The sequence below is a fragment of the Lonchura striata genome, chromosome 32 (genome assembly GCF_050655825.1).
Source record: "Lonchura striata isolate lonStrDom1 chromosome 32, ASM5065582v1, whole genome shotgun sequence".
Taxonomy (NCBI): Eukaryota; Metazoa; Chordata; class Aves; order Passeriformes; family Estrildidae; genus Lonchura; species Lonchura striata.
This window is the reverse complement of record NC_140734.1, coordinates 6,307,530-6,328,357: the sequence shown is the minus strand read 5'-3', so window position 1 is coordinate 6,328,357 and position 20,828 is coordinate 6,307,530. Positions and strand designations below refer to the sequence as shown.

At 51.9% G+C, this 20,828-nt stretch overlaps 1 protein-coding gene and 1 non-coding gene across 2 annotated transcripts; one reads left to right on the top strand and one right to left on the bottom strand.

Annotated features, from left to right (window-relative positions):
- The first annotated feature begins 5,393 nt into the window (after positions 1-5,393).
- Positions 5,394-5,467, top strand: TRNAT-AGU (transfer RNA threonine (anticodon AGU)). Its single transcript has one exon. It is a non-coding gene; the product is annotated as a tRNA-Thr (tRNA).
- A 693-nt stretch (positions 5,468-6,160) lies between these two features.
- Positions 6,161-17,822, bottom strand: MOGAT3 (monoacylglycerol O-acyltransferase 3). The gene is made up of 7 exons (XM_085564085.1): positions 16,899-17,822; positions 15,763-15,870; positions 14,593-14,663; positions 12,828-13,551; positions 10,535-10,703; positions 8,462-8,649; positions 6,161-7,250 (listed from the first exon to the last, which is right to left on the bottom strand). The coding sequence occupies exons 1-7, from the start codon at positions 16,969-16,971 to the stop codon at positions 7,096-7,098; spliced, it is 1,488 nt and encodes a 495-aa protein (XP_085420211.1). The 5' UTR covers positions 16,972-17,822; the 3' UTR covers positions 6,161-7,095.
- Positions 17,823-20,828: the final 3,006 nt, after the last annotated feature.

Below are 20,828 nucleotides of genomic sequence, written 5' to 3'. Positions count from 1 at the left end.
GGGAAATGGGGCTGGGGGTTAATTAGGGCTGGGGGTTGGATGGGTCTCGAAGGGGATGAATGGGGCTGGGCGTGAATGGGGGGAAATGGGGCTGGGGGAGATGAATGTGTGGGAAATGGGGCTGGGGGCATGAGTGGGGCTGGGGGGACGAACGGGGGGAAATGGAGCTGGGGGGAACAATGGGGTGAGGGGGATGAATGGGGTAGGGGAGATGAATGGGGCTGGGGGTGAATGGGGGAAAATGGGGCTGAATGAACGGGGTGGGGCGTTAATGGGTCTGGGGGGTTAATTAATGGGTCTGGGGGGTTAATTAATGGGTCTGGGGGGGTGAATGGGGGTGAATGGGGCAGGGGGTGAATGGGGGAAAATGGGGCTGAATGAACGGGGTGGGGCGCTAATGGGTCTGGGGGGTTAATTAATGGGTCTGGGGGGTTAATTAATGGGTCTGGGGGGGTGAATGGGGGTGAATGGGGCTGAATGAATGGGGTGGGGCATTAATGGGTCTGGGGGGTTAATTAATGGGTCTGGGGGGATGAATGGGGGTGAATGGGGCTGGGGGAGTGAATTTGGGGGGGCTGTGACACACACGGAGGCCCCTACACCCCTATAGACCCCCACAGACCCCTGCACGCCCCTATGGATTCCCTATAGACCCCTATAGATCCCTGCACAGCCCCTACACCCCGCCCTGTGTGTGTCTGTCCGTCTGTCTATAGGCGCCACACCCGTCTATAGGTGCTCCTATAGGGGCCGCGTCTGCTTCCGTGCCCCCGTACGCATTCTGTATGTCCTTTACACCTTCTATACGTCCCTGTACATGTTCTATACATCCCTGTACACCTATACGTTCCTGTACACCTTCTATACATCCCTGTACCCCTTCTATACGTCCCTGTACACCTTCTATACGTCCCTGTACATGTCCTATACGTCCCCGTACACGTTCTATATGTCCCCATACCCGTTCTGTATGTCCCTATACACATTCTATACATCCCCATACACACTCTATATGTCCCTGAACACATTCTATATGTCCCATACATGTTCTATATGTCCCCTTACATGTTGTATATGTCCCTGTACACATTCTATGTCCCATACACATTCTGTATGTCCCCGTACATGTTCTATATGTCCCCGTACATGTTCTACATGTCCCTATACATGTTCTATATACCCCTACACATGTTCTCTACATCCCCATGCACGTTCTATACGTCCCTGTACACGTTCTATATGCCCACATACATGTTTTAGACATCCCCACATTTTATTTGTCCCCGTACATGTCCTATATGTCCCCCTACGTGTCCTATATGTCTTCATACACGTTCTATATGTCCCCGTACGCGTTCTATACATCCCTACACACGTTCTGTACATCCCCATACACGTTCTATATGTCCCCATACATGTTCTATACATCCCTATACATCTCCATATGTCCCCGTAGCTCCCCATGGGCCCGTGGGTGCCCGCAGGCCCCTATAGCCGCCCCTATGGGTTCCTATGGGTCCCTACGCCTCCATAGGTCCCCGTGCCTCTCCCTGTAGGTCCCTATAGGTCCCGGTAGGTCCCCGTGGCCTCCCGGGCGCCCGCAGGCCCCTATAGCCCCCATAGGTGCCCCCCCCGGCACTGCGGCCGGGGTGAGTCACCAATGCAGCTGCGGGGGGGAGGGGCGGGGGGGCCCGCATGGAGCGGGGGGCTGGGCAGCGCGGGGGGGTATGGGGGCTATAGGGGCTATAGGGGGTGTGGGGGCTATAGGGGGTGTGGGGGGTGTGGGGGCTATGGGGGCTATGGGGGCTATAGGGGCTATGGGGGCTATGGGGGCTATAGGGGGTGTGGGGGGTGTGGGGGGTGTGGGGGCTGTGGGGGCTATAGGGGCTATGGGGGCTATAGGGGCTATGGGGGGTGTGGGGGGTGTGGGGGCTATAGGGGCTGTGGGGGCTATAGGGGGTGTGGGGGCTATGGGGGCTGTGGGGGGTGTGGGGGGTATAGGGGCTATAGGGGCTATAGGGGCTATAGGGGCTATAGGGGCTATGGGGGCTATAGGAGCTGTGGGGGCTATAGGGGCTATAGGGGCTGTGGGGGCTGTGGGGGCTGTGGGGGGTGTGGGGGGTATAGGGGCTATAGGGGCTGTGGGGGGTGTGGGGGCTGTGGGGTGTCTATAGGGTCCAGGGTGCTCCATAGGGTTTGGAGGTGCTCTAGAGGGTCCAGGGGTGTCTATAGGATATGACGGTATTCTATAGGATCCGGGGGTGTCTATAGGGCCCTATAGAATCCTATAGGGTCCGAGTTTCTCTGTAGGATATGAGGGGGTTCTATAGGGTCTGCGGGTGTCTATAGCGCCCTATAAGGCTCCATGGAGTCCATGTGTGTCCATAGGGCCCTATGGGGCTCTATAGGGTCTGGGGGTGTCCATAGGGCCCCATAGGGCTCCATGGGGTCCGGGGTGTCTATAGGATATGCAGGGGTTCTATAGGGTTCTATAGGGTCCGGGGGTGCCTATAGGATATGCGGGGGTTCTATAGGGTTCTATAGGGTCTGGGGGTGTCTATAGGATATGTGGGGGTTCTATAGGGTTCTATAGGGTCTGGGGCTGTCTATAGGATATGCGGGGGTTCTATAGGGTCCGGGGGTGCCTATAGGGCCCCATAGGGCTCCATGGGGTCCGGGGGTCCTATAGGATATGCAGGGGTTCTATAGGGTTCTATAGGGTCCGGGGGTGCCTATAGGATTTGCGGGGTTTCTATAGGGTTCTATAGGGTCCGGGGCTGTCTATAGGATATGCGGGGGTTCTATAGGGTTCTATAGGGTCCGGGGCTGTCTATAGGATATGCGGGGGTTCTATAGGGTTCTATAGGGTCCGGGGCTGTCTATAGGATTTGCAGGGGTTCTATAGGGTTCTATAGGGTCCAGGGGTGCCTATAGGATATGCGGGGGTTCTATAGGGTTCTATAGGGTCCGGGGCTGTCTATAGGATATGCGGGGGTTCTATAGGGTTCTATAGGGTCTGGGGCTGTCTATAGGATATGCGGGGGTTCTATAGGGTCCGGGGGTGCCTATAGGGCCCCATAGGGCTCCATGGGGTCCGGGGGTCCTATAGGATATGCAGGGGTTCTATAGGGTTCTATAGGGTCCGGGGGTGCCTATAGGATTTGCGGGGTTTCTATAGGGTTCTATAGGGTCCGGGGCTGTCTATAGGATATGCGGGGGTTCTATAGGGTTCTATAGGGTCCGGGGCTGTCTATAGGATATGCGGGGGTTCTATAGGGTTCTATAGGGTCCGGGGCTGTCTATAGGATTTGCAGGGGTTCTATAGGGTTCTATAGGGTCCAGGGGTGCCTATAGGATATGCGGGGGTTCTATAGGGTTCTATAGGGTCCGGGGCTGTCTATAGGATATGCGGGGGTTCTATAGGGTTCTATAGGGTCTGGGGCTGTCTATAGGATATGCGGGGGTTCTATAGGGTTCTATAGGGTCCGGGGGTGCCTATAGGGCCCCTCAGGGCTCCCTGGGGTCCCCGGGATCGCACGTGGGGCCCCCCGCCCCTCCCCCCACGATGATTCACCCTGCGGCATCGCCCCCCCCGCCCCTCCCCCACCCCCCCCAAAAAGGCGCGTGCGGGGACGGGGGGGGAGGGGCGGCCGTGACGTCACCGCGGCGTCACGTGTGACTCGCGGGGGGGGTGGGGAAGGGGCGGCACGAGCCGACCCCGCCCCTCCCCCACCCCCCCTTCCCCTCCCCCCGTCCTTGGGGGTGACCCCGGGGGGGGGGAGGGGAAAAGCGGGATCCCCCCCCCAACCCCCCCCAAACGTTGTCATGGCAACCGGAACAGCCTCCGCCCCTCCCCCCCCCCGCTGTTGCTATGGCGACCACCCACCCCCAAAGAAAAACCCATCAAAGACCCCGCCCCCAACGCTTGGGACACCCCCCCCCCCCCCAAATTTCAACACCCCGCCAAAAAAAAAGACCAAAATCCCCCCAAAATCCCTCACGACCCCCAAGACCCCCCCAGATTTCACATCCCCCCCCCCAAAATCCCCCCATAATCACTCAAGACCCCCCAAAACACCCCCAAAAACCCCCCCCAGGGTCACTCAAGAACCACCCAAGACCCCCCCAAAATTTCAACACCCCCCCAAAAAAATGACCAAAATCCCTCACGACCCCCAAGACCCCCCCAAATTTCACATCCCCCCCCCTAACCCCCCCCAGAATCACTCAAGACCCCCCAAAACCCCCCCAAATTCCTCCCCCATCAATGGAACCCCCCCTGTGCTACCGATGGCGCCGCCCCCGCCGCGCCGGCCCCGCCTGCGGCCCCGTGGCGCAGCGGCAGCGCCGCCGCCCTCGGTGCTGAGGACTCGGGTTCGAGACCGGCCCGGGGTAAGAAGGGGAACACGCGTGTGTAACACGCGTGTGTGACACGAGCCACGTGCCCGCCTGCAATTGTCACCCGCCATCCCAGTTCCACCCCCTTTCCTCCCAGTAGCTGCTCTTACACGGCGTGGTTTTGGTCCCAGTATTCCCAGTATTCCCAGTAAGCCACAGCCCGCCCCTTCCCATGATTCCTCCCCCAATTCCCATCCCCCCCAACAATTCCCCCTTTTTTGCCCCCCATTCCCCCCATTCTCCCCCTCATGATCCCCCCCATTTGCTTCCTTAGCCCACCCCCCAATTCCTCCCTATCCCCACCCCAAATTCTCCCCGTATCCCACCCCAATTCCCTCCATTTTCCCCCAAAAAAATCCCCCACCAAATCCCCCAAAGGTCTTCTTATCACACCCCAATATGCCTCCAAAATCCCCCTAAAATTCTCCCCCAAAATTCCCCCAAATCTCCCCTTGTCCCACCACAAATTCCCCCCAAAAATCTCTTCCAAATATCCCCAAATCTCCCCTTGTCCCACCCCAAATTCCCCCCAAAACCCCCCAAAAAAATTCCCCCCAAAATTCTCCCAAATCCCCCCTTATACCACCCCAAATTCCTCCCAAACCCCCCCAATGCCCCCTTATCCCACCCTTATCCAACCCCAAAATACCCCCAAACCCCCGAAAAATGCCCCCCAAAACCCTCTCATCCCCCCGCTTATCCCGCCCCAAAATCCCCCAAAAACCTCCCGAAAATCCCCCCAAAATGCCCCCAAATCCCCCCTTATCCCACCCCAAATTCCTCCCCAAACCCCCCAATCCCCCCTTATCCCACCCCAAATTCCCCCCAAAACCTCCCAAAAAATCCCCCCAAAATTCCTCCAAATCCCCCCTTATCCCACCCCAAATTCCCCCCAAAACCCCCCAAAATTTCCCCCAAAATCCCCCCTGCGCAGCCTCCCTCGCGCATGCGCGCTGCAGGCGCGGGAAGGAGCCGGCGGCGCGAGCGGGGCAGGCGGCGCCGTGGCTTAGTTGGTTAAAGCGCCTGTCTAGTAAACAGGAGATCCTGGGTTCGAATCCCAGCGGTGCCTTTTGTCCCCGCACCCCCTTTTTTGGGGGGGACACCCCCAGTTTAATGGGAAACACTCAATTTAGGGGGCAACCCCTGAATTTTGGAAAAAAACCCTGAATTTTGGGTGAAAAAATGCGAATTTTGGGGCTTAGTTGGTTAAAGCGCCTGTCTAGTAAACAGGAGATCATGGGTTCGAATCCCAGCGGTGCCTTTTGTCCCCGCACCCCCTTTTTTGGGAGGGACACCCCCAGTTTAATCGGGGACATTCCGTTTAAGGTGGAAAACCACGAATTTTGGGGAAAAAAACCCCGAAGTTTGGGCGAAAAGCGGCGATTTCTTTGGGGTTTAGTTGGTTAAAGCGCTCGGTTAAAGTAAACAGGAGATCCTGGGTTCGAATCCCAGCGGTGCCTCTTGTCCCCGCACCCCCTTTTTTTGGGGGGGACACCCCCTCATTTAGTGGGGGACACTCGGTTTAGGGGGAAAAAACAGGAATTTTCGGAAAAAAAACCCGAAGTTTGGGTGAAAAAACCCGAATTTTAGGGGTTTTCATATTGGTTAAAATAAACGGGAGGTTGTGGGTTCGAATCCCGCCGGTGCCTTTAACCCCCGCACCCCATTTTTGGGGGGGTGTCACCCCCATTTTTTGGGGGTCACCCCCCTTTTTTTGGGGTTCGCCCCCTTTTTTTTTGGGGTGCAGAGAACACACACGCAATGCAGGGGTGCACAAACCTTTATTTGGGGAGAAATTCCCATTTTTTAGGGGGGAAAATTCCCATTTTTGGGGGGAAAAAAATCCGAATTTTGGGAGCGGGGTTTGGAGCCTTCGTGGAGGTTTGGGCGGGGCAGCGAGCGCGGGGATTTTTGGGGATTTTTGGGGATTTTTGGGGTTTTTTGGGGATTTTTGGGGATTTTTGGGGTTTTTTGGGGTTTTTTTGGGGGGGTTTTTTTGGGTTTTTTTGAGGGATTTTTGGGGGGATTATGGGGGTTTTTGGAGGGATTTTTTGGGGATTTTTGGGAGATTTTTTTGGGGTTTTTTGTGGGACTTTTGGGGGTTTTGGGAGGATTTTTTGGGGGGATTTTTGGGGTTTTTTGGGGGTATTTTGGGGTTTTTGACGGGATTTTTTGGGGTTTCTGGGGGGATTTTTTGGGTTTTTGGGGGGGGTTTTGTGGGATTTTTTGGGGATTTTTTTGGGGGATTTTTTGGGGGATTTTTGGGTATTTTTCGCGGGGATTTTTTTGATTTTCCGAACGATTTTTTGGTCTTTTTCGCGGGGATTTTTTACCTTTCCCGGGGGCATTTTTTGGGGGATTTTGGTGGGAATTTTTTTTTGTTGTTCTTCGGGGCCATTTTTGGTGTTTCTCGCGGGGATTTTTTGGGATTTTTCGCGGGGATTTTTTTGGGTTTTTCAGGGGCATTTTTTGGGATTTTTCGCGGGGATTTTTTTGATTTTTTAAGCAATTTTTTTGCTTTTTCGCGGGGATTTTTTTGATTTTTTAAGCGATGTTTTTTGCTTCTTCCCGGGGATTTTTTTGATTTTTTAAGCGATTTTTTTGTCTTTTTCACGGGGATTTTTTGCCTTTCCCGGGGCCATTTTTTGGGGGATTTTTTCGGGGTTTTTTTTGTTTTTTCGGGGGGATTTTGGGGGTTCAGACGATGAGCAGGGGCGTTTCGGGGGGCACCCCGCAGGCCACCTTGTGCCTCTCGAAGAGCTCCCGCAGGCGCCGCACGTAGAGCGCGTGGAAATGCGCGACCACCTCGGGCGGGGGGCGCGGCACCCGCGGCACCTCCAGGGGGGTCCCGACTGCGGGAAAAGCGGCTGAAAACCCCGAAAAAATCCCCCAAAAAACCCCAAAATCATCCCAAAAATAACCGCGAAATAACCCCCGAAAAATAAAAATATAACCCCAAAATCGTCCCAAAAATAACCCCCGAAAAATAAAAATATAACCCCAAAATTATCCCAAAAATAACCCCCGGAAAATAAAAATATAACCCCAAAATTATCCCAAAAATAATCCCGAAAAATAAAAATATAACCCCAAAATCGTCCCAAAAATAACCCCCGAAAAATAAAAATATAACCCCAAAATCCCCCTAAATTCCCCCAAAATCTCCCCAAAATCCCCCCAAAATCCCCCCAAACCCCCCCAAAACCCCCAAATCCCCCAAATCCCCCCAAAATCCCCTCAAAATCCCCCCAAATCTCCCCCAAATCCCCCCAAATCCCCGCAAATCTTTCCAAAATCCGCCCAAACCCCCCCCAAACCCCCCGAATCCCCCCCAAAATCCCCCAAATCTTTCCAAAATCCCCCCAAAATCCCCCCAAACCCCCGGAACCCCCCCCAAATCCCCCAAAATGCCCCCAAATGCCCCCAAAATCCCCCAAACCCCCCCAAATCCCCCCAAATCCCCCCCAAATCCCCCAAAACCCCCCAAATCCCCCCAAAACCCCCCCAAACCCCCCCAAATCCCCCCAAATCCCCCCAAAACCCCCCCACAAATCCCCCCAAATCTTTCCAAAATCCCCCAAATCCCCCCAAATCCCCCCAAATCCCCCCAAACCCCCCAAATCCCCCCAAAATCCCCCAAATCCCCCCAAATCCCCCCAAATCCCCCCAAATCTTTCCAAAATCCCCCCAAATCCCCCCAAATCCCCCCAAAATCCCCCAAAATCCCCCCAAAACCCCCAAATCCCCCCAAACCCCCCCCAATTCCCCCCAAATCTCCCCCAAACCCCCCAAAATCCCCCTAAACGCCCCCAAAATCCCCCCAAAATCCCCCTAAACGCCCCCAAAATCCCCCCAAAATCCCCCCAAATTCCCCAAATCCCCCCAAAATCCCCCCAAATCTTTCCAAAATCCCCCCCAAACCCCCCCAAACCCCCCCAAATCCCCCCAAATCCCCCCAAACCCCCCAAATCCCCCCAAAATCCCCCCAAACCCCCCAAAATTCCCCAAATCCCCCAAAATCCCCCCAAATCCCCCCAAAACCCCCCCAAATCCCGGGACTCACCCACCACGGTGAGGGGCACGCGGAAGGGGAGCAGGGGGAGCCCCCCCCGGCCCCAGAAGAGGCAGGGGGCGAACCCCAAAATCCGCTGCAGCCCCCGCTGCAGGCGGCGCAGGGGGGACCCCTCGGCCAGGCCGGGCTGCCGGAAGGCGTCCTGCTCCCCAAAAACGTACACGGGCACCAGCGGGGCACTGCAGGCACCCCAAAATCTGACAGGGATCCCCAAAATCCACCAGAGATCCCCAAAATCTGACAGGGATCCCCAAAATCCACCAGAGATCCCCAAAAATCCCAAAATCTGACAGGGATCCCCAAAATCCCACAGGGCTCCCCAAAAACGTACACGGGCACCAGCGGGGCACTGCGGGCACCCCAAAATCTGAGAGGGATCCCCAAAATCCACCAGGGATCCCCAAAATCCACCAGAGATCCCCAAAATCCCCAAAATCCACCAGGGCTCCCCAAAAACGTACACGGGCACCAGCGGGGCCCTGCGGGCACCCCAAAATCTGAGAGGGATCCCCAAAATCCACCAGGGATCCCCAAAATCCACCAGAGATCCCCAAAAATCCCCAAAATCTGAGAGGGATCCCCAAAATCCACCAGGGATCCCCAAAATCCACCAGAGATCCCCAAAATCTGACAGGGATCCCCAAAAATCCCCAAAATCTGACAGAGATCCCCAAAATCCACCAGAGATCCCCAAAAATCCCCAAAATCCACCAGAGATCCCCAAAAACGTACACGGGCACCAGGGGGGCCCTGCGGGCACCCCAAAATCTGAGAGGGATCCCCAAAATCCACCAGAGATCCCCAAAATCCACCAGGGATCCCCAAAATCCACCAGAGATCCCCAAAAACGTACACGGGCACCAGCGGGGCCCTGCGGGCACCCCAAAATCTGACAGGGATCCCCAAAATCCACCAGAGATCCCCAAAATCCACCAGGGATCCCCAAAAATCCCCAAAATCTGACAGGGATCCCCAAAATCCACCAGAGATCCCCAAAAATCCCAAAATCTGACAGGGAACCCCCAAATCCACCAGAGATCCCCAAAAACGTACACGGGCACCAGCGGGGCCCTGCGGGCACCCCAAAATCTGAGAGGGATCCCCAAAATCTGACAGGGATCCCCAAAATCCACCAGAGATCCCCAAAATCCACCAGGGATCCCCAAAATCCACCAGAGATCCCCAAAAACGTACACGGGCACCAGCGGGGCCCTGCGGGCACCCCAAAAATCCCAAAATCTGACAGGGAACCCCAAAATCCACCAGAGATCCCCAAAATCCACCAGGGATCCCCAAAATCCACCAGGGCTCCCCAAAAACGTACATGGGAACCAGGGGGCACTGCAGGCACCCCAAAATCTGAGAGGGATCCCCAAAATCCACCAGAGATCCCCAAAAATCCCCAAATCTGACAGGGATCCCCAAAATCCACCAGGGCTCCCCAAAATCCCTCAACGCCATCCAAAAATCCCCCCAAAAATCCCAAAATCGCCCAAAAATCCCCCAAAATCCCCCCAAAAAACCCCCAAAATTCCCCAAAACCCAACCAGGTCACCCCAAAACCGCCCCAAATCCCCTCCAAATCAGCCCAAAATAGGCCCCAAAAATTGCCCAAAAAACCCCAAAACCCACCCAAATCCCCCAAAATCTCCCCAAAAATTCCCAAAATCCCCCAACACCATCCAAAAATCCCCCCAAAAATCCTAAAATCCCCCCAAAAATCCCCCAAAATTCCCCAAATCCCGACCAGGACCCCCCCAAAACCGCCCCAAATCCTCTCCAAATCAGCCCAAAATAGGCCCCAAAAATTGCCCAAAAAAACCCCAAAACCCACCCAAATCCCCCAAAATCTCCCCAAAATTCCCAAAAATCCTCCAAAAAACCCCAAACCCACCAAAAATCGCCCTAAAACCCCTCCAAAAACGGCCCAAAAATCGCCCAAAAATCACCGAGAAAACCCCGAAAACAGCCACGGAACCGCCCGAATTTTGCCCGAAATCGCCCGAATTTTGCCCGAAATGGCCCGAATTTTCCCGAAAGCGCCGGAATTCGCCCCAGACTCACCCGTGGCGCAGGGCCAGGCGCACGAAGCCACGGCGCCGGCGCAGGGTGACGCGGTGGCACCCAGGGGTGCCCTCGAGCGCCTCGGCCGCGCCGCCCACCACGATCAGCAGCGCCCGCGAGCCCCGCGCCAGGACGGCGTCCAGGCAGCGCCGGCTCACCGGGCAGAGCCCTGGAAATCATCCCGAACCCCTCAGAAATCCCAAAATTGGGAAAATCCCCAAAAAATCCCAAAATTGGGAAAAAATCTGGTGAAAAAAGGGTTAAAATTGCCCAAAACCCCCCAAAATTGCCCCAAAATTCCCCCAAATCTGACCCAAATCCCCGTCCAGGCAGCGCTGGTTGAGGGGCAGAGCCCTGGAAATCATCCCAAATCCCTCAGAAATCACAAAATTGGGAAAATCCCAAAAAATCCCAAAAAAATCCCAAAATTGGGAAAAAATCCGGTGAAAAAAGGGTTAAAATTGACCCTAAAACCCCCAAAATTGCCCCAAATCTGACCCAAATCCCCGCCCAGGCAGCGCCGGCTCACCGGGCAGAGCCCTGGAAATCATCCGAAATCCCTCAGAAATCCCAAAATTGGGAAAATCCCCAAAAAATCCCAAAATTGGGAAAAAATCCGGTGAAAAAAGGGTTAAAATTGACCCTAAAACCACCAAAATTTCCCCAAAATTCCCCCAAATCTGACCCAAATCCCTGCCCAGGCAGCGCTGGTTGAGGGGCATAGGCCTGGAAAGAATCCCGAATCCATCAGAAATCCTAAAATTGGGAAAATCCCAAAAAACCCAAAAAAAATCGCAAAATTGGGAAAAAATCCGGTGAAAAAAGGGTTAAAATTGGCCTCAAAACACCCCAAAATTCCCCCAAATCTGACCCAAATCCCCGCCCAAATCCTATAAAAATCCTATAAAATCCTATAAAATCCTATGAAATCCTATAAAACCCTCTAAAACCCTATAAAACCCTCTAAAACCCTATAAAACTCCTATAAAATCCTATAAAACCCTATAAAAATCCTATAAAACCCCATAAAAACCCTATAAAACCCTATAAAACCCTATAAAACCCTATAAAATCATATAAAAATCCTATAAAATCCTATAAAATCCTATAAAACCCTATAATAATCCTATAAAATCCTATAAAATCCTATAAAACCCTATAAAATCCTATAAAATCCTATAAAATCATATAAAAATCCTATTGAAATCCTATAAAACCCTATAAAATCCTATAAAATCCTATAAAATCCCATAAAATCCCACATACCAGCAGCCAGGGCGTACTCGCGGTAGACCGGCAGCCGGAAGAGCCCCTCCAAAATCCCATAAATCCTCCCAAAAAACCCCAAAAAACCCCCAAAAAACCCTATTAAACCCTATAAAATCCTATAAAAACCCTATAAAACCCTATAAAACCCTATAAAATCCTATAAAACCCTATAAAACCCTATAAAACCCTATAAAACCCTATAAAATCCTATAAAATCCTATAAAACCCTATAAAATCCTATAAAAACCCTATAAAATTCTATAAAACCCTATAAAAACCCTATAAAACCCTATAAAATCCTATAAAAATCCTATAAAATCCTATAAAACCCTATAAAACCCTATAAAACCCTATAAAAATCCTATAAAATCCCATAAAATCCTATAAAATCCTATAAAATCCTATAAAAATCCTATAAAACCCTATAAAACCCCTATAAAACCCTATAAAATCCTATAAAAATCCTATAAAATCCTATAAAATCCTATAAAACCCTATAAAACCCTCTAAAACCCTCTAAAACCCTATAAAACCCTATAAAATCCTATAAAACCCTATAAAACCCTATAAAATCCTATAAAAATCCTATAAAACCCTATAAAATCCTATAAAATCCTATAAAACCCTATAAAACCCTATAAAACCCTATAAAATCCTATAAAATCCTATAAAAATCCTATAAAACCCTATAAAATCCTATAAAATCCTATAAAATCCTATAAAACCCTATAAAACCCTATAAAATCCTATAAAATCCTATAAAAACCCTATAAAACCCTATAAAATCCTATAAAACCCTATAAAATCCTATAAAACCCTATAAAATCCTATAAAATCCCATAAAATCCCCCGTACCGGCGGCCAGGGCGTACTCGCGGTAGATCGGCAGCCGGAAGAGCCCTGTCCAAAATCCCACAAATCCTCCCAAAAAAACCCATAAAAATCCTATAAAATCCTATAAAACCCTATAAAATCCCATAAAATCCCATAAAATCCAAAAAAAATCCCATAAAATCCCCCGTACCGGCGGCCAGGGCGTACTCGCGGTAGATCGGCAGCCGGAAGAGCCCCTCCAGCGCCGCCAGGCACGGCTGCAGCCCCGGGCACGGACCCCCCCCGAGTCTGGGGTCATCCCCATGGGATTTGGGGTCATCCCCATGGGATTTGGGGTCCCCATTGGATTTGGGGTCATCCCAATGGGATTTGGGGTCGGATTCGGGGTTGGGTTCGGATTTGGGGTCGGGTTCGGATTCGGGGTCATCCCCATTGGATTCGGGGTCATCCCAATGGGATTTGGGGTCCCCATTGGATTTGGGGTCATCCCCATGGGATTCAGGGTCAGGGTCGGATTCGGGGTCATCCCCATGGGATTTGGGGTCCCCATTGGATTCGGGGTCATCCCAATGGGATTTGGGGTCGGATTCGGGGTCAGGGTCGGATTCGGGGTCATCCCAATGGGATTTGGGGTTGGATTTGGGGTTGGATTTGGGGTCCCATTGGGATCTGGGGTCGGTCCCGGATTTGGGGTCCCGGCGGGGTCGGGGGTCGGATTTGGGGTCCCATTGGGATTTGGGGTCCCGGCGGGGTCGGGGGTCGGATTTGGGGTCCCGGCGGGGTCGGGGGTCGCGCCCCGCGGCGCCGCGGGCCCCGGTGACGAAGGCGCCGAAGACGCCGATGCAGGAGATGCCGTGGGGGTGCGCCGGGAGGATGTAGCTGCGCCCGGGGGGCAGGGGACACTCCCGGATCACCTGGGGACGTTTGGGGACATTTGGGGACATTTGGGACATTTGGGGACACTGATGGGATTTGGGGACATTTGGGACACTGATGGGATTTGGGGGATTTGGGACATTTGGGGGATTTGGGGACATTTGGGGACATTTGGGGACAGTGATGGGATTGGGGACACTGATGGGATTTGGCGACATTGGGGACACTGATGGGATTTGGGGGATTTGGGGACATTTGGGGACATTTGGGGACACTGATGGGATTTGGGGACATTTGGGGACACTGATGGGATTTGGGGACATTTGGGAACATTGGGGGACAGTTATGGGATTGGGGACACTGATGGGATTTGGGGACATTGGGGACACTGATGGGATTTGGGGGATTTGGGACATTTGGGGGATTTGGGGACATTTGGAGACATTTGGGGACAGTTATGGAATTAGGGACACTGATGGGATTTGGGGAATTTGGGGGATTTGGGGACATTTGGGGACATTTGGGACATTTGGGGACAGTGATGGGATTGGGGACATTTGGGGGATTTGGGGGCATTTGGGGGATTTGGGGACATTTGGGGACACTGATTGGATTTGGGGACATTTGGGGACACTGATGGGATTTGGGGGATTTGGGGACATTTGGGGGATTTGGGGACATTTGGGGACACTGATGGGATTTGGGGGATTTGGGGACATTTGGGGGATTTGGGGACATTTGGGGACATTTGGGGACAGTAATAGGATTGGGGACATTTATGGGATTCGGGGACATTGGGATTTAGGGACTTTGATGGGATTTGGGGACATTTGGGGGATTTGGGGACATTTGGGGACATTGATGGGATTGGGGATGGGGGACATTGATGGGATTTGGGAACACACTGGGTAACATTTGGTGACACGGGTGACATTTGGGGACATTTGGGGGATTTGGGTTCAATGGGGTCATTGGGGACATTGGGGACACGGTTGACACGGGTGACACAGGTGACATTTGGTGACACGGGTGACACGGGTGACATTTGGTGACACGGGTGACACGGGTGACGCCGTTACCGTGATGGGGAAATAGTCACAGAAATGGTCCCAGATCCGCCAGTTCCGCAGCCAGTCCCAGTGACGGGGCCCTGGGACAGCGAGGGGACAGCGGGGACATCGGTGACATTGGGGACACGGGGACATTGGGGACAGAGGGGACAGTGGGGACATTGGGGACAGTGGGGACAGCGAGGGGACAGTGGGGACAGCGGGGACATTGGGGACAGCGAGGACAGTGGGGACACTGGGGGGACCTCAGTGGCCCCAATCCCCCCAATGTCCCCTTGCTGTCCCCAGTGTCCCCAAATCCGCAATGTCCCAAACGTCCCTGATGTCCCCAATGTCCCCACTGTCTCCACTGTCCCCAGTGTCCCCAGTGTCCCCATTGTCCCCAACCCCCCCACTGTCCCCACTGTCCCCAGTGTCCCCAGTCTCTGTCCCCTCTGTCCCCACTGTCCCCGTGTCCCCTCTGTCCCCACTGTCCCACTGTCCCCCAATGTCCCCAATGTCCCCAGTGTCCCCAGTGTCCCCAATGTCCCCCCAGTGTCCCCATGTCCCCCCTGTCCCCGTGTCCCCAGTCTCTGTCCCACTGTCCCCAGTCTCTGTCCCTCTGTCCCACTGTCCCGCTGTCCCCAGTCTCTGTCCCGCTGTCCCCCCTGTCCCTCTGTCCCTCTGTCCCTCTGTCCCGCTGTCCCCGTGTCCCCACTGTCCCCATGTCCCCAATGTCCCCAGTGTCCCCAGTGTCCCCCAATGTCCCACTGTCCCCAATGTCCCACTGTCCCTCTGTCCCACTGTCCCTCTGTCCCTCTGTCCCTCTGTCCCACTGTCCCCGTGTCCCCAGTCTCTGTCCCCACTGTCCCAGTGTCCCCACTGTCCCCACTGTCCCAGTGTCCCCAGTGTCCCACTGTCCCCAGTCTCTGTCCCACTGTCCCCCCTGTCCCACTGTCCCTTCTGTCCCTCTGTCCCGCTGTCCCCGTGTCCCCATGTCCCCACTGTCCCCATGTCCCCAATGTCCCCAGTGTCCCCAGTGTCCCCCCACTGTCCCCTCTGTCCCTCTGTCCCTCTGTCCCTCTGTCCCGCTGTCCCCGTGTCCCCACTGTCCCCACTGTCCCCCCTGTCCCGCTGTCCCTCTGTCCCTCTGTCCCGCTGTCCCTCTGTCCCTCTGTCCCGCTGTCCCCGTGTCCCCACCGCGCTCGGGCCCGTGCCAGTCCCAGAGCCACCAGGCCGCGTAGGCCACGGAGACGATCCAGAACCGCGTCCTCAGCAGCAGCAGCAGCGCCAGCACCGCGCCCGGCCCTACCCAACACCCTCATTAGCATCAATTTGCATTAATTAGCATTCATTACCCTCCTCCCCCCCTCCCCCCGCGTTAATTAACCCCGTTCACTGCCGCCCTCCCCTCTAAGGGGTCATTTCCCCCACCCCCAACATTAATTAGCCGGCTGGTGTTAATTAATTAGCCGTTAATTAATTGTTCTCCCCGTTAATTACCGCTGTTAATTGCCCCATTGCGGGTTAATTAACTTCCCCATGCTTAATTAGCCCCCGTTAATTACCCCCCGTCAATTGCCCCTCTCCACCTTTAACCCCATCAAGCCACGCCTCCCTCCTCATTAATTACCCCCTCAGTCATTAATTAACCCCGTTAATTCCCCCACCAGGGCTTAAACTTCCCCTCCAAAGGGTTAATTACCCCTCCCAGGGGTTAATTACCCGCTCAGCCCTAATTAACCAAGTTAATTATCTCCGTTAATTGCCCCCGTTAATTGCCCCTCTCCACCTTTAACCCCATCAAGCCACGCCTCCCTCCTCATTAATTACCCCCTCAGTCACTAATTAACCCCGTTAATTCCCCCTCCAGGGCTTAAACTTCCCCTCCAAAGGGTTAATTACCCCTCCCAGGGGTTAATTACCCGCTTAGCCCTAATTAACCAAGTTAATTATCTCCGTTAATTGCCCCCGTTAATTGCCCCTCTCCACCTTTAACCCCACCAAGCCACTCCTCCCTTCTCATTAATTACCCCCTCAGTCATTAATTATCCCCGTTAATTCCCCCTCCAGGGCTTAAACCCCCTCCCCAAAACCTTAATTACCCCTCGCATGGGTTAATTACACCCTCAGCCTTAATAAACCCGCGCTAATTAGCCCCCCAGGCTTAATTCCCGCCGTTAACTGACCCCCTCAAGCCACTCATCTCTCCCCATTAATTAACCCTCCTAATTAATTAATCCCATTAATTACTCCTCCAGTTCTTAGCCCCTTCCTCAAACCCTTCATCACCCCTCCGACCCCTTCATTAACCCTAATTACGCCGCGCTAATTACCGAGGAAGAGGAAGGTCAGCATCCATTGGATCACGCACAGCGCCTGCACCACGGAAACAAAAGTTTCCCCCATAACTGCCCGGGGGGGGCAAAATTTGGGGTGACACCGCTGGGGGGGGATCCCCAAAATTTGGGGGAACCCCCAAAAAATGTGGGGGGACCCCAAAAATCTCCCCCAAATTTCCCGTGGCCGGTACCTGCCCCGGCCGAGCCGAACTTTGCCCGGGGGGAGGAGGAAGGAGCCGGGTGGGGCTGGGGGGGCGGGGAGGAGGAAAAAAAAGGGGGGGAACCCCAAAAATGTGGGAAAAATCCCCCCAAAAATGAAGATCTCGAAAAAAAATCCCCAAATCCTGAAAAAAATCCCAAAATCCTAAAAAAAATCCCGTTGAAATAGGGGAAAAATGAAAGAAAAATTCAAAATGTTGGGGTTTTGAAATGGGAAAAATGCGGGGAAGTTTTGGGGATCCCCCCCCTTGGAGAACCCCAAAAATTGGGAAAAATCCCCCAAAAAATGAAGATCTCGAAAAAAAATCCCCAAATCCTGAAAAAAATCCCAAAATCCTAAAAAAAATCCCATTGAAATGAGGGAAAAATGAAAGAAAAATTCAAAAATTTGGGGTTTTGAAATGGGGTGGAAATGGACCAAAAATGGGAAGAAAATTTTGGGGTTCCCCCCCCTTGGAGAAACCCAAAAATTATGGGGAAAATCCCCAAAAAATGAAGATCCCAAAAAAATCCCAAAATCCTAAAAATAATCCCCGTTGAAATAGGGGAAAAATGAAAGAAAAATTCAAAATTTTGGGGATTTAAAATGGAGAAAATGCGGGGAAGTTTTGGGGATTCCCCCCCTTGGAGAACCCCAAAAATTGGGAAAAATCCCCAAAAAAATGAAGATCCCAAAAAAATCCCCAAAATTCCCCAAATCCCCCCCAAATCTTCCCAAAATCCCCCCAAATCTCTCTCAAAATTCTCAAAATTCCTCCAAAATTCCCTTTAAAATCGCCCAAAATCCCCCCCAAAATTCCCCAAAATTTCCCACAATCCCCCCAAAAATTCCCCAAAATTCCCTTTAAAATCTCCCAAAAATTCCCAAAAATCCACCCCCAAAATTATCCCAAAATCCCCCCAAATATCCCCTAAAATCCATTTATAATTCCCCTAAAATCCCCCTAAAATCCCCAAAAATTCCCCAAATCCCCCCAAAATCTTCCCAAAATTTCCTTTAAAATCCTCAAAATTTCCCAAATTTCCTTTAAAATCCCCCAAATTTCCTCTAAAAATTCCCATTAAATGCCCAAAATTCCCTTTAAAATCCCCTGAAAAACCCCGAAAAATCAAAATATTCCTCATTTCCAATCCGTTTATTGAGTTTTTAAATCCATTTTTTGGGGTACAGAAATTTTGGGGTTTCTCCCAAATTTTGGGAATTTTTGGGGGGATTTTTTTGGGATTTTTTGGGGGTTTTTTGGGGTTTTTTGGGGTTTTTTGGGGGTTTTTTAATGGTTTTTTTGGGGATTTTTTGGGGGGTTTTGGGGTTTTTTTTGTTTTTTGTTTTTTTTTTTTTTTGGGGGGTTTTGGTTTTGTTTTTTGGGATTTTTGGGGGGTTTTGGGGGTTTTTGGGGGGTTTTTTTGGGGGTTTTGTTTTTGTTTTTTGGGATTTTTTTGGGGCGTTTTTGGGGGTTTTTCTGGGGTTTTTTTTGGGGGGGTTCAGACGAAGTTGAAGAGCCCCAAAACCCCCTAAAACCCCCCAAAAATTCCGATTATAAATCAATTTATTGGGGTTTTTAATCAATTTTTGGTATATGGAAATTTTGGGGTTCCGTCTAAATTTTGGGGTTTTTTTTCCCCCTGAATTTTTGGGGCTTTTTTCCTAAATTTTGAGTTAATTTTAGGGTTTTCCTTTAATTTTTTCCCTTAATTTTTGGGGGTTTTCCCCCTAATTTTTTGGGTTCATTCTGGGGCTTGTACCCTGAATTTTTGGTTTTTTTTTTTCTGAATTTTTGGGGGTTTTTTCCCTGAATTTTTGGGTTTTACCCTGAATTTTTTGTGGTTTTTTTTCCCTGATTTTTTGTGGGTTTTTTTCCAAATTTTGGAATTTTTTTTCCCCCCTGAATTTTGGGATTTTTTCCTTGATTTTTTTTTGTGGGGGGGAAATTTTTCCTTGAATTTATGGGGTTTTTCCCAAATTTAGGGATTTTTTTCCCTGAATTTTGGGATTTTTTTTCCTGAATTTTTGAGGGTTTTTTCCCAATTTGTGAGGTTTTTTTCCCTTGAATTTTTGGGGATTTTTCCCTGAATTTTTGGGGATTTTTTTTCCTTGAATTTTTCGGGCTTTTTCCTTGAATTTTTGAGGATTTTTACTTGAATTTTTTTGGCTTTTTCCTTGAATTTTTGGGGATTTTTCCTTGAATTTTTTGGGAATTTTTACTTGAATTTTTGGGAATTTTTCCTTGAATTTTGCGAATTTTTACTTGAATTTTTGGAGCTTTTTCCTTGATTTTTTTTTGCTTTTTCCTTGAATTTTTGGGGCTTTTTCCTTGAATCTTTTGGAATTTTTACTTGAATTTTTGGGAATTTTTCCTTGAATTTTGGGGAATTTTTCCTTTAATCTTTCCTTGAATTTTTGGGGAATTTTTACTTGAATTTCGGGGAATTTTTCCTTGAATTTTTTTGGAATTTTTACTTGAATTTTTTGGGAATTTTTCCTTGAATTTTAGGGAATTTTTCCTTGAATTTTGGTGGGGTTTTTTTTTTTTTTTTTGTTTTTCCTCCTCCGAATTTTTGGGTTAAATTTGGGATTTTTTTCTTTTTTCCCCCTGAAATTTTGGGGTTGTTTTCCACTATTTTTGGGGTTGTCCCCTCCTTTTCCGGGCGATTTCCGGAGGGGCCCGGGGCCACCCCGGAGACCTTTGGGGACACCGGGGACATCGGGCGCAGAGCAGCGGTGACACCGGTGGCCCCTGGGGACATCAGGTGGAGATGGTGGCACAGGTGGCACCGGTGGCACAGGTGACACAGGAGGTGGCACAGGTGACACAGGTGACACAGGTATGACACAGGAGGTGACACAGGTGTGACACAGGTGCCAGGTGACACAGGTGACATCAGATGGCGACGCTCTCCTGCATGCAGGAGGTGACACAGGTGACACAGGGAGATGACACAGGTGACACAGGTGACACAGGTGACACAGGTGACACAGGTAACACAGGAGGTGGCACAGGTGACACAGGAGACACTGGTGTGACACAGGTGACAGGGAGGTGACACAGGTGGCACAGGTGACACAGGTGACACAGGTGGCACAGGTGACACAGGTGACACAGGTGACGACAGGAGGTGACCCAGGTGACCCAGGTGACACAGGTGACGACAGGAGGTGACCCAGGTGCCCCAGGTGCCAGGTGCCCTCAGATGGCGACGCTCTCCTCCACACAGGTGGTGACACAGGTGGCACAGGAGGTGACACAGGTGACACAGGGAGGTGACACAGGTGACACAGGTGACACGGGTGACACAGGTGATGACACAGGAGGTGACACAGGAGGTGCCCCAGGTGCCACTGGTGCCAGGTGCCCTCAGATGGCGACGCTCTCCTGCACGCGGGTGGTGACACAGGTGGCACAGGAGGTGACACAGGTGACCCAGGTGCCACAGGTGGCACAGGTGACACAGGTGACACAGGTGCCACAGGTGACACGGGTGACACAGGTGCCACAGGTGACACGGGTGACACAGGGAGGTGACACAGGTGCCACAGGTGACACAGGTGACCCAGGTGCCACAGGTGACCCAGGTGCCACAGGTGACACAGGTGGCACAGGTGACACAGGTGACACAGGTGACACAGGTGACACAGGTGACACAGGTGACACAGGTGGCACAGGAGGTGACCCAGGTGCCCCAGGTGCCAGGTGCCACCGGTGCCAG